The sequence below is a fragment of the Vidua macroura genome, chromosome 11, assembly GCF_024509145.1.
Source record: "Vidua macroura isolate BioBank_ID:100142 chromosome 11, ASM2450914v1, whole genome shotgun sequence".
Lineage (NCBI taxonomy): Eukaryota > Metazoa > Chordata > Aves > Passeriformes > Viduidae > Vidua > Vidua macroura.
Window position 1 is genome coordinate 6,790,711 of NC_071581.1, and position 13,341 is coordinate 6,804,051.

The window sequence follows — 13,341 nt, forward strand, 5'->3', positions numbered from 1 at the left end:
CTGCAGCATCCAGAACTCTGCTCTTTGTGAAGAGAGGGGATCTCATCAACGTATGAAGGCGCAGTGCCAAGCATCTGAAGTGTCTGAAGGAGGAGTGCCAAGGGGATGGAGCCAGGTACAACTTGGAGGTGCCCAGCAATGGCACAAGAGGCCATGAGCAGAAACTGATGTCCAGGAAGTTCCACCTGGACATGAAGAAGGACTTCTTCCCTGTGCAGTGGCTGAGCACTGGAAGAGATTGTCCAGAGAAGGCGTGGAGTCTCCCTCACTGGGGACATTCCAAAACTGTCTGGAGACAACCCTGTGCCCGGTGCTCTGGGATGACCGCGGTTGGACCGGCCGATCCACTGCGATCCCTTCCAGCCTGACCATCCTGTGCCCAACCCCAGCGGGCCGGCCCCCCATTCTGCCCCGTACCGTAGTTCCCCCGCTGTGTGCACATCCCCTCAGGTGCGCCCGCCCTGCCCTGCCCTGCCCTGCCCTGCCCCGCTGCCCCGCCGTGCCCGGCCCCAGGTGCCTCCCGCCCGTTGTCCCGCCCGGCCCGGCCCCGCTCCGCCCCGCCGGTCCCGCCCGCCCCGCTCGCCCCCCGGGTGCGGCCGCGCCAGACGCGGCGCCGGAGGCAGCGCTGCCCCGCGGCGGCGGCGGCGGCGGCGGGGCTTAAAGCGCTCGGGCGGCCGGGGCCGCGCTCACCTGGGCGCCGCTCCCCGCGCTCCGCCGGCCGCCGCAGCGGCTGCGGGGCAGCGCCCAGGTGACCATGCGGGGCAGGCGGGCGCGCCCGCCGCACGCTTCGGGGAGCAGGTAGCACTCGCCAGGTGCGCGGCGGAACATGGACTGTCTCCTGCTGGCCGTCTGGACTTTACCTGCTGCGATTCTCGGCGGCAGCTCCATGCAATTCCAGACTCTCCCGTGGCTCGGAAGCACTGTAAAGGCAGGTCGAGAGCACTTTCTTTTGCAGTTGCCTAGTGTACTTTCATACCAGGTTACTGCAGTTTCTGGTGCCTTGTCTTTCTGTTTTGCCTTGTCAAGGAAACTTCGCCCAATACTCCTTTTCTCTCTCTCTCTTTAATTTTTTTTTTTTTTTTTTCTCTTGCAGACCCTTCAGCTGTGTTGCCTCTGTTGCATGTCTCATGCAGCAACTTTAACCAGTGACAGCATCAGTGAATTGACTCATGGTTTGTATAGCTCTTTCTATGTCTGTATGTGAACATTTGCATGGATTTTTTTTTCTTTTTTTTCGGGGAGTGAATATTTAGAGGGGAGATGTCACAGTGTTTAGGGAGCGTAAAGTGCAAGCAGGCTGGCTACTGTGGGATGGTGAACCGTGGGCAGGGATTAACTTGTTAAGCCCTGTGTGCTAAAGCTGAAAGGAACAATATGTAGCAGCAAAGCAAATGAATGAGATGGTAAATACATCCACGTTTCCATGTGCGATTAGAAAGATGAATGCGTGTGTAGCCACAACAACAAAATCTCACGTGTCTGTTGTGGAAGCAGTGAGACAAAAGTAATGAAAATATTTGTGTAAGGGAACAGGAGGAACTGTGCAATGCAGGCTAAGCAGGGGAAAAACCTGGAGAGAAAGGGCTTGTGTGAGTGGGAGCTCAGGAGCCGTTTGTTCCCAGGTTGGAGTGACTAACACGTAGATGCTGATGGCTTTGGGACTTTTGAAGTGCAGTATATGCTTTGTATTGTGTGTGAGTAGAAACAAAGTACAATAGAGAACCACATCAGGATGCAGAAAGGAAACCCCTCCTGCACCCTATGCTCTGCTCACTGGGGGATTCCCTCTCTCCAGCAGCTGCCTGCATTTTTTGGCCACCAGCCTGCTTAGTGCCTTCAACTTCTGCCGTTGATTAACACCACTTGAGGAAAGTGAAAGCTCTTGATGCATTGTTTCCACTGTCCAAGGAAAAGCAACCTGTCAGTGGCTACGTTTTCAGCCTATTGTGTGTCCAATAAAGTCTATTCAGGCAAAGAGATTGATTGAGGGTGTTTGCAACATCTGTTACAACACAAAAAGGACGGGGGTTCTTTTTTTTTGATGGTGTTATTTCAATTTAGGAAGAGAAATTAATTGTTTGCCAAGTGCATGGACATCTCTAAGTGTCCACAGAGAAACACAGCTCACAAATTAAATGGGGTTGGGAAGCAGTTTTTTCAGCATAATTACTTAGGCTGCCAGGAATGGGTGCAAAGATCCTAGTTCAGGAAACAGTTAAAACTCAGAGCCTGGTTCCAGGACACCGGTAATCCCTGCATGGTTAGGTCAACACCAATAGTAGTGTCCTGCAAGTGAGGCACCTGCTTGTACAGCCAGCTGAATTATGGCCTCTTTCCCCCTCCTTTTTTTGGGTGGTTCTGAGTAAATCAGAGTGCTCTCCTCAAAAATAGTTTTGTAATTTTTTGCATATTTTAGCTAAAACAATAAACTTCTTTGACATGCAATTAGCAATGGCTGACTAAAGGTTATTAGGTAAGATGTAATCTCTTTCTGCTGGAGGTCAGTTACAATTTGAAACCCAGTCTAATCAAGTCACTACAAAGAGATGAGGTCTCACTCAGTTAAGGCATTAATAAATTAATCCTTTAATCCATTTGAACAAGTGGTACAGTTCTGCAAGGTCTCAGTCATGGCTACCCCTACAGTGATACAATATTTGCTGCATTCTTAGGGAAGGGAAAAGCCTCTCAAAGCAGAGTGGCCTTCACATTTGACAACAATTAATACAGGGGGAGGGGAAAATCCACAGAACTGCTGGTGATGACAAATGTCTCCAGAGGAGCAGTTGTGGGAATGTTCACAGCTATGCTAGTTAGTCTGCGCCTCTCAGTGGGGCACAAAGGAAACAAACACAGGCTGAGAGCCTTTGTGACTTACAGGGGTGAATTTATGCAGGCGAGACAGCACACACAGAGCCTGCAGGCCAGCCCCAAAATGAGGGAATGCTCCATGCCATAGGAAATGCTTAATGCCGTGTCAGAGTGCCTTGTTTGTGGCATGCCAGAACTGATGGCAGACTCTTTATCATTACAGATTATGTGTTTGTGACACCTGTCAGAGTGGATGCCAGCGGATCATACATTTCACACGATGTTTTGCACAGTACTAGGACAAAGAGATCAACTCAGAGTTCAAAGAGTTCCTTGCACTACAAATTTTCAGCATTTGGACAGGAACTTCACTTAGAGCTTAAACCTTCGACCATTTTAAGCAACAGTTTTGTTGTCCAGGTACTCGGGAAAGATGGAGTGTCAAATTCTCAGGAACATGAAATTGAGCAGTGTTTCTACCAGGGATTTATAAGAAATGATAGCACCTCTTCGGTGGCAATATCTACGTGTGTAGGCTTGGTAAGTGTCTATTTAAAACAAATCAACATTAAAAGTATTTTCATGTGTGGAATAGTAGCTGAAGGTATGTAGTTCACATAATATTCAAGACACCATAAACACTTTTCTGATTTTTCTAGTATCACTAGTTGCTATTGTTTTTAACAGAAGAGACTTCATTATGGCCAATGAACAGCATCAAAACCTTTGTAATTTTTGATGACATTCTTTCAGGAAAAAAAATCAAGACTAGCTGGTAGTCCTAGTAATTATCCCATAGCAATTTGTTACAGTTTGTGATAGTTTATACCTATTTCTCCTCCCTCTTAAGTAAAAGTTCTTCCTTCCTTTGTGAACTGTGGTAAATAAACAAAAAAAAAAAAAAAATCAGTCCAGAACATTGTGAAAAAACAATATTATATCTAGGTTTGTCAACTACTTTAAGGAAGGGTGAATTTCCTAGCTTGGCAGGAGTTGTGAACAAATTTCTCTTTGTATCTTTTGATAATTCAAGCATTATTTGGGTTTACAGGTCTTGTTGAGTTGATCTCTTATGAATGTGTTAATTATCATTGTGTATTTTCCATTTATGGCTGTCAGCCAAGTTCATGAAAAATCATTATTCACAGGTGATTTTTTCAAAATACGTTTGACTGTGCTCACTGCCTGCAGAGAAGGCTTTACTGATGACAATTTAGGAGAATTGTCAACAGAATTAATAGCTAAGGATGTTTTTTAGGCTTAATCGCTTGTAGTTGCAAAGCAGTCTGCTGTGGCTGCAGAGGAAGGCAGTGACATTGAGTGGCAAGTGTATGAAGTCATCTGTGTGCTTTGTGGTTGACTAAAGGTCCAGAGGATATGTTGGGTCACCCTCTAGAAATCTGTTTTGCAAAGGTACTTGTCTCTGAGGGCTATTAAACTGTGTGACGGGACCAAAGAAGGAGCACTTGAGACAGCCAGTGTTTCCTTTGAAACTGGAATCAGTGACTTGAGAAGCCTGTTCATTAGGAAGGGCTGTTGATAACTGGTTGAAGTGGTCTGGGTTATATTTTGAATGCTGTGCTCTTTTTTTTTTTTTTTTTTCCTCCCATCAAGTTAGAGGAATCTTAACAGTTCATTTGAACAGTTGTAAATGTGAGTTTGGAGCAGGTGCCAGGAACTGGGTTGAAGCTTTATTTTGCTTTTAAAGTTGTGTTTGTGATGCTGAACTGTTAATATCAAATGTGGTCAGTTGTTTTAATGGAAGCTTCATGTTCACAACTACTACCTTTTATGAGATTTACTTGGAAAAATACCCTGTTTTCACTCATTGCAGTATTTTGTCTTTTTGCTATGGGAAGTGCTCTACCTACACACAGCAGATATAGTTTGGGAGATCTCCCCTGTTTCGCCACATTTTGGTTTTTAACATGCTTTCTGAGCTAAGTGAAGTTGGGCTTGTCAAGTCTTGTCTGGAGAAGGAAGGTTCAAGTCTGCCTCAGTTCACAGAGGAACAGAATGTGGTGATCTTAACTGAGAATGAAGTGGATCTTTTACCACTGTCTCGACACAGAGGTTGTTATGACTGGTAAGCTTCACTTAGAAAAGATCCAGAAACTGATCAAAAGAGAATAAATATTGTGGTATGAACAAACTTATTATGGAAGTACCTAGATTATCAACAAATAGAATCTCTGTTTAAAATTAATTTCAAGGTTCAATAGATTTTGCCTTAAATTGTTGTTTAAAACTGGCAAATGAAGTAAACCTTTACTTACAATAATCTCCTGTAGGGTAGATATCCCAAAGTATAATTGTCCCTCTCTCTCCCTATCCATTTATTAATTTCCATGCACCTAATGAATTCCAGGCAAATTACCGACAGGATTCTGAGTCTTTCACTTTACAAGGCTGCCCTCTTAAAGATGTTGTCAGCTGTCTGTAATGACACCCACGTCACTTTTCACTGGGATCCAAATTCAGTAATCATATGTTAAGTCTGGACGCTGTGCTCTGATCAAGAGAACCTTGTGAATAGCTTCTATATCCTTTTTCACCAACTACTTTTGTCACTTGGTTGCCCTTCTTTCCTATTTGCTTTGTTCAGTGCAATTAAACTGAAAGTGGTGTTTCTTCTATATGGTTGGTAGCACTAATCTTTCCATTGTTCCTTTCATTAGCAATAGCTTCTCTACAATAAAGCTGCAGTGACCCATTCTTTCAAGCCTGGAACACCACAATGTGATTTGGAAGCAATTGCATTTCAATAGACTACGGGGACTCTTTGATCTAATTTTTTGGATGACCTAGAGTATTCAGTCATTCAGCTGTCTGTTATCTGCCAGTGCCTGCAGAGGAGACTTTGGGGAGAGGCTGTATGAAATGGTTTGTTAGGCAGGATGACCTTAACTTAACACTGGAAAGGAGCAAGAATTTGTTGCTTTGGTCTAGATCTGTCAAGAAATGTGTGTATATTACATTTTAATGGCTTAGTTGACAGGAAGGCCCCACGTTTTTATGCTGATTTGTTGATTTGAGACCAAATGTTTCCATCAGTCAACACAATTTTCTTGATGTGTCAGAAGGCAGAACTGGATCTTTATCTGAACAAGTCTCTAATAGAGTAAGTGAGCATTTCAGGAGAATATGCACAAGATTACTGTGAGTACTACCTCTTTTCATCATCAAACTGCTTAGACTTTCAAATGGAAAATTGCTTTTTTTCTGTCTTCTGCCCTTTTTCTGCTTCAGTCAGCATCCTTTGCTTGCTGGAGCATCTGTTATACAGCAAAAAAACAGTGCTTTTACTTGTTTTTTAAATGAAAACTCTGTTCTTGACCGTCTGTGGAGAACATGATATATACCTTCCACAGAAGTTACAAAATTTTTCACATATTTTTTTAATGCATTCTCACTCCCTGGGATAATTTTTTTACTCTTGCAACTTTAGGACAATGAGTTTGTTAGTAAATGCAAAGCTAGTTTCTCTCTTTAGCATCATCTTAATGCATCCCAAATAAAAAGTAATGCAATTTTTTTTTACTTTTCTTCATTGATTTTTCATTATTGATTTAACAAACCTCTTGTTTTATTCCTGCATGATATTTTGGAGTTTCCTTCAGTGCCTTGTGCTCTCCCAGTTGCTATATCCAGGCCACTGATTTGTCTTGCTGCTTCATCCCCTGTTTACATTCTCCAATTCATAATATTTGGTCTTTCCACATTCAACCTTTTTTCCCAAAATCCTAATTGGAGCTAATTCTTACTTACTATAATTGCATTTTTATTACTATTATTATTTAACAATTTATTATTACTCATAATTGCCTTTAGGTGGCTCATTGAGAGGCAGACTACACCAAATCCACAGACTACCGTGGTTTTTCAGTTTTTTCGGAATGAGATTATGCTGGCCACTATTAGAATAAGAAATTGTTTTTTTAGGACCTACTCAATAGCATTGTGTATATTCCTACCTCTTTCCCCCTTTCCCATTCTCATCCACTTTGTGCTATTTAATCTGGAGATCTGTTGTAGGTTCACCACCTTTAACTCTACTTCCATGATGAAATCTAAAAGGTTTACTGCTGCCTTCCTAGCCTGTATCACAGTGTTGTTTGCTTCTCTTTATAGGCCAGTTTTTGTCTCCTTATGTTAAGTTTATGTGTACAGAATCTCCTGTATAAAGTGAGTTGTTTGCAGTCACACAGTAAATCAGGGCAGAATACAAGAGAACCTCAGAGGTCTCCAGTTGTATTGTAGAGACATTTTCAAAAGTAATTTATAACTGTGATTTTGAGAGCAGAAGTCACGTTCCCCTTGTGAACATGAACTCTGGCAAAGTCAAACAAGTTTATAATCCAGTACACAACATAGGAATTGGTGGCCCTAATGAATGAGGGATTTGTTATACAGCATTTGTGGGCTGCAGGACACAGGTGAAGGGTCTAGAGCAAGTACAAAATGTGTGCCCAGAGGAAATAACTGTTTATCCAACATAAAGAACTCTCCTGCCATTCCATCACAGAGAAGATGTGTGTGTATTTTGGGTCAGAAAAAGGGAGTTCAGTTCAGTGGAACAGTTCAGGTCCTTTAAAACTATATGACACACAGTATTATCTTCCTGGCCAAAGTTAGCCCTGGCATGGGGGCCTGAGAGGCTGCACCTGCTGACACCAGAGGTGGGTTTGGGCGGTTCTCTCCCTTTGATTTGTGTACCTCAGTTAGAAGTAGTGGTGCCCTCCTCTGGTTTTGGCAAAATGTGTTTGAATCTGTCATTGTAAGGAGCCTCTTGTCTCAAGTTGTGTTATGTTTATTAGTGTCTAGTCAAAGGAAGAGAAAGAGGAGGGAGGGATGAATCATGTTACACTTGTCGAGCTGTCAGAGGATTCTAGACAAGAAGCACTATAGACGTAGCTCTGAGAGATAAACAGGAGATGTATTAATTCAGTGGAGGGAGGTGTGTGTGTGTCTGAGGGCAGGGCTTTTCTCAAAGTATCAAAGAAGCCACAAAATTAAAGCTTCTTGATGCAGTCTGACCACCTAAGAGGCAAGCAGGCCAGGCAGCTCATGTACCCACTCTTTGTAGTCGTTTAATTGCACCTGCCTTATTTAGGTTGATGGTAACAGCAGTCTCCTGTTCCTAGAGCTCACACTTTAAGTCCAATTAAATATGTTGAGACAAATCCCAAGGTTCTTATGCAGACAAACTGCCATTAAACTCGTTGAGGCAGACTGCTGGTGAAAGTACAGAATAATTGCTGTTTGCGATGAGGGTCCTTTAGAAATCAATAGCTGTAAAAATACAACAAAATTTGGCCCAGTGGGACTTTGAGGAGAAGCTAAGTACGGAGCTGGTGTTTTTTCTCATTCTTAAAGGTGTTTTTAGTCCACCCAGAAGCCAATACACAAATCCTATATTTTCTGCCATTGTACCAGCACAACGTGAACAGCATATTTCATGGGAGTTCTGTGATTTTCTTTGTATTCACACACTATTGCATCTCCATCCTTTATAAAACACAAACTGTTTTTTACAGGATCATCCTTTTGTCCACTATTTTGATGAACATTTTTCCATTATTATTCCATTACTCCATATTGCGGTAAATATGAAAATAAGAAAAATCTCTACAGGGAAATGAGATGACAATGGGAAATAGTCATATTCTTGAGGATATTTTAGGTTATACTAGAAAAATGCAAGTCAGTGTTTCTGGTCTCAGCACTGACCTGACTGGTGATGAATTGTGTGATTAGGTTATTGATAAACCTTCTCCATATCTGTCTGATAAGCTTTCTGTTTAAGTCTGCCTTTAGCTCTGAAAGACAAAGGCAGTGTTATCCCAGGTGTTTTGGCACTACTGATTTCTGATAGGTAAGAAGAGGAATTAAAAAGGATTAATGATGAGAAAGAATCTACTTCTGCTTGGCAGAAAAAGTAATAGAAGCTGCATTTCTCCCTGTTATGTTAAAAAACCTGGAATGCACATAGAGGAAACTGAGCACAGTAGGCTGTGGCTGCCCAACTGCTCTTGAGTGTCCACAGGAGCTGGTCCTCTGTCACTTGTGCCTGCTTTGTCATTGCTCAGCTGGCAGCAGAGTGTGAAAATAAATGGTTCGTTGGTGTAGTTCCAATCAAACTTCAGGCTGCTGTGGGCACCATTTCTTGAACCCTTGGAGTGATTTTCCAGAAACAGGGAGTATCCATTTGTACAGAGATAGTTCATCCTGCCCCTTCTTGTTAAGCAGCAGTCTTATCATCACTTCCAAAGGAATCAGTAGTTGCTCTCTATGCTTGAAGCATCGGTGTTTTTCTTGCCGTAGCAAAGCCTTTCCACTAAACCTAGTTCCCACATTTTGCCTAGTCCATTAGAGAGAAGCTTACAGACAAATGCCCTTGTGAGGGTCAGGAGTGGATGACCTGCCTGCACAGACGTGATCCCTTCATAACAGGATGTCTTTGATGTCGTGAGGATTTTTATTTTCAGCGCCACTATTTTCATGTGGGCCATACCATCTCTGCTACTGAGAGGCAGTGTATTCTCTTCTGCACAGCTGGGAACTGCAGGACATCACAAATAGTTCTCATTTTGGAGGCAGATTTTAATAACTAATAGAGGCTTTTAGTCACTGATTAACCTAAACAGGGTTTTATTTCTGTCTTTCCCCTTTTCTTTCTCCACTTCAGAAGTGTTTGAGGAGAATACCGGGTTGGCAGACCTGGTGTGTAAAGGCTTTTGTTTACCCAAAACACAATGTCAGTTTGTGAAACTGCAGCTCAAGTCCAGCTCAAGCAGCTCACTCCTGGAGATTGGTACCTGACACATAGCACAGGAGTGGGAAGCACAGAAGTACTTCCACACAATTCACTTATTTTGAGCAAATGCTGCTATCAAAACTCTTCTAAAAGACTGCTGTTTTCCCAAGAGTATTCTCTCCTCATAAGGGCCTTGTGCAGAACCAGAGCCCTGATCATGATGACAGCTCTGTGACATACTTGCTACTCAGCTGGGAGTTGACTTCAAGTCACTGTAGGCTGCTCAGTTGTAACTACTCTGGATGTTCACTGGGAGTTCTGTCACCAGCTCTAGAAGTCCCTCATGTGTTTTGGCTCCTCAAATTTTTGTTTGTTATGGTATTGTGCTTAAGTCCACAAGATATTTATGATAATGTTTTCTAATTTGCAGCTTTTTAGGGAAGGGTTTGTCTTCCTGATGTACAGCAGGTTCTTTACTCTTTGAAAGAGAGGATCACTGGGACTGCTGTCCAGTACTGCAACAGGAGGGAAGATTGGCGGTCCAAGACCTGTGGTTTGGAAATTTGCAGCACATGGATCAAGATAAAAGCTGGAGCTATGCTAAATAAGGTCTCCACAGTGGTGATGCCCATGATATATCAGTCAGTTCCTCAAGATCATTTTAGAGCTGCTTGCATCTGATTTCGTTCTTTCCTGAGCATTAGCACTGTTATTGACTTACAGAGATAAAGCCTGCTAGGGATTTTCTAGAAAATACCTGCTTTCCAGGGGCTCTGTGTACCTCACTTTGTCATGGTCTTCTCCCAGTGAGCTGGCAGAAGAGGGGTTAAACTTAATTATCTCTGCAGTGAGAGCTGGCAGTGGACCTACAGTGATTTTTTAGCAGCTGAAACCCAGACTTGAATTTTTTTTTTCCAAAAAACACTTATTTTTTCTTCAGAAGGCTCTGACTAGCCCTTAAGTGGTATCTGAATTGAATTTTAACCAATAATTCCATTGCAAACAAGGTTTTCTTCTGTCTTTTTGATCATGTCACTGGGAGCAGAAATGTTGGTTCTTTCTTGCCTTTTCTTATCCCATTTTAATCCCAATTCTGTTGCTGCAGGTCTACCATAAATTACTGTATGCTAAAGGAATTTCCTATTGATTTGCTCTGACACTGATTTGACCAGCTATGTGAATAGCTGATGGAAGCAGAACTTATCTTGGGTTCAGACAGTGGAGCATTGACTAAAGCTCTGAGGTAAACATTTACAGAAGAAACCTGAAATCATAAAGCTTTGCAGCTCAGCACAATTTACAAACACGTATTAATTAAGCTTCAGTGCTGGCTCTGCTCTGTGTTTGATGAGAACAACATCCTGGCACACAATGGGTTGACATCAGTAACCTTTTATTGTTTATCGTGCTCGGAAGTCACCAAGAATGAGGGTGAAGAAATGTCAAATAATCAGGTCAGATGCGAGTGAATGAGTCTTGATGGTTGAAGCTTGGTACCGTGGGAACCATTATTGTCCAGAGTAATTTCTGGAACATGCAAGTTAATTTCTTTTTTTACAATGTTAGTTCATAAGCTGGGGAAATCTGCAAACAACTTCTACAGTCAGATGAAAACCCTTTTCCTGAGTCTCATATGTGGCTGCCCAGCTAGTAACTGCCAAAAAATGGTAAAAGACAAAAGCTGGATGACAAAGATAATAGGTCTTGAAGTTATTCCTACTGCAATAACAAGGCCCAGAACAAACCTGCTTAAGAGAAGAGGAAGCTGAGGCAATAAAGTGATATTTACTTGCAGAGACAATGGGGTGTTGCCTTTTCACTCCCCTGGGCATTTGCATTTCAGGCTGCCCCACTCTGTACACAGCACACCTGGGGCTTTATTCTTTGAGGGCTGGTTTCTTGCTGTTCACAGTGGGATCACTTGAATGCTTGTGCCTGCCTGCCTGCCTAATATATGTTAATTGAAGGACTTTTGTGTCTCAACATCTTTATTAATATTAATGGAATGAGATTTTTAATGGACCTATACAAAATATGCTTGACCTAGCTTGAGCCCTCACTTTTGTTTTCATACTCTGCAGCACAGTGTGGCTTCTGACTAATTTAAGAACGTAATATTATATTCTGTGGCAGAGTACACAAACTAATGAAACATGGATTGCTCTTCAGACCTGCAGTTTCCTTGCCATGAGATATAGAATTTATATAACACCAGAATGTAATTAGTTATTTTTAAATAATGAAATTAAAAAGAGGTTTTCTTTTTCTTTGTGTGAATTATTGCACTTCAGCAAAAATATTTTTAAAGTAATTCTTTCTTTCTTTAAAGTAATTTTAAAGTAATTCTGGCCTATCTTATGCCACACACTCTTTTTTTTTTTTTTTTTTTTAAGAAGATGTCATTAAAACAGTAGGCCTTAAAATTAGGCTAGACTAAACCTCAAGAAATATTTCAAATTAATATTGCTGTTAAAGTACAAGCTGATCATGGTGAGATATAGGTATAAATGCTGTAATGCAGCACCACAAAAGAAAGTTTAAATTTCTCTAACAATGCGTCTACCCAATGTCATTTCTTGTTAACACTTGACAGAAACCTATGTTACTTGTTTTGTTAGATGCAAATATAAATTAAATGTTAAAATAACAGTCTTGGACTAGGGCAGAGATGATTTTTGTTTTGCAGTCCACTGTGGATGATTATAGCATATACAAGAAAAATGCTTCTGTCATGTTGCACTTTTTTGTTACATTTTCTGATAAAGAATAATTCCTTGTAGGCTGCTCTACATTTCATTGTTTGTAATAAACATCTCTGCAACCACTGTGGAGACCAGTCTGCCACAACAGGAGCTCTGGGCTCGCTCTGTCAGCTGGTTCTCTTCATGCAGGAAGCCATGCTGGAGGCCATATGGATATTTTTTTTACACTACATCACATACTGGTGGTGGGATTGTTAGCCTACCCCAAGCAGCAAAAGCTTGAGCAAAGGGGCAGGAGAAAAGTTTCCAAGCTGAGACAGCAGTGAGCTGCTGATGTCTGCTGATTCCTGCAGCCCAGTATCGTCCACTCTTGTTGACAGGTATTTGTTTGCTGGTTGATGGGCTTCATCTAAAGCTTCTTGTGGTGAGTAAAAAGTTTTCTGCTGACTGCTTTGGATCTGAACCTGGCCTCGGGAAGTGTCTTTTATTCCTTCCAACATCATCTTGGCCCTTTAGTCAGTAGGCACGCCACTTTTTTGAGATACACTGCTGCAATTGCTGCTTGGTTTAGAAAGATATTTTGGAAAGGGGAGGCACCACTGGCTCATGGAGAAAGTGAAACGTGTCTGTTGCTCTTGGCAGACCCCGAAATGCTTGTTGGACATACTCTGGGGTGGTGCTGTATAATCAGATTTCACTGAATCAGAAGTTAGATGGAGGCAAACAGCATGCTGGAGGGCAAACTCCATCTGCAGGCTGAGCCTTGCTGTTCTCATGGACTGCTCACACCAGAAGTGAGATGTGGCAGGAGCTCAGGCAGTTTCCAGAGTCAGCTGCTACTGTTACTGCTAGAAAGTGCACCCAAGTGCTTGGCGTGTAGTGCCTGCAGTTCCCAGATAGGTTTCAGTGCCCTGGTGCCAAGTGTTGTCATTCCACTCTGCTGCCAGAGCATCCTGACAATGAAGGAGCAAAGGAAGCCAATGGCCACCAGAAAATGCAAAGCCACAAGTAAATGTAAAGGGGTTATTTGGCCTAACCCAAATCCAGTCCTGATGAAGTCAAGTCTGGTGA

General features: G+C 42.3%; 1 protein-coding gene across 1 annotated transcript in view; it reads left to right on the top strand.

Moving 5' to 3' along the window:
• Positions 1-826: 826 nt before the first annotated feature.
• The window catches only part of ADAMTS18 (ADAM metallopeptidase with thrombospondin type 1 motif 18), a 79,109-nt gene continuing 66,594 nt past the window's right edge, over positions 827-13,341 (top strand). The window contains exons 1-3 of the mRNA XM_053987772.1: positions 827-928; positions 1,094-1,172; positions 3,035-3,351. Coding sequence (XP_053843747.1) covers positions 827-928; positions 1,094-1,172; positions 3,035-3,351 — 498 coding nt within the window. The remainder of the gene's footprint in view (positions 929-1,093; positions 1,173-3,034; positions 3,352-13,341) is intronic.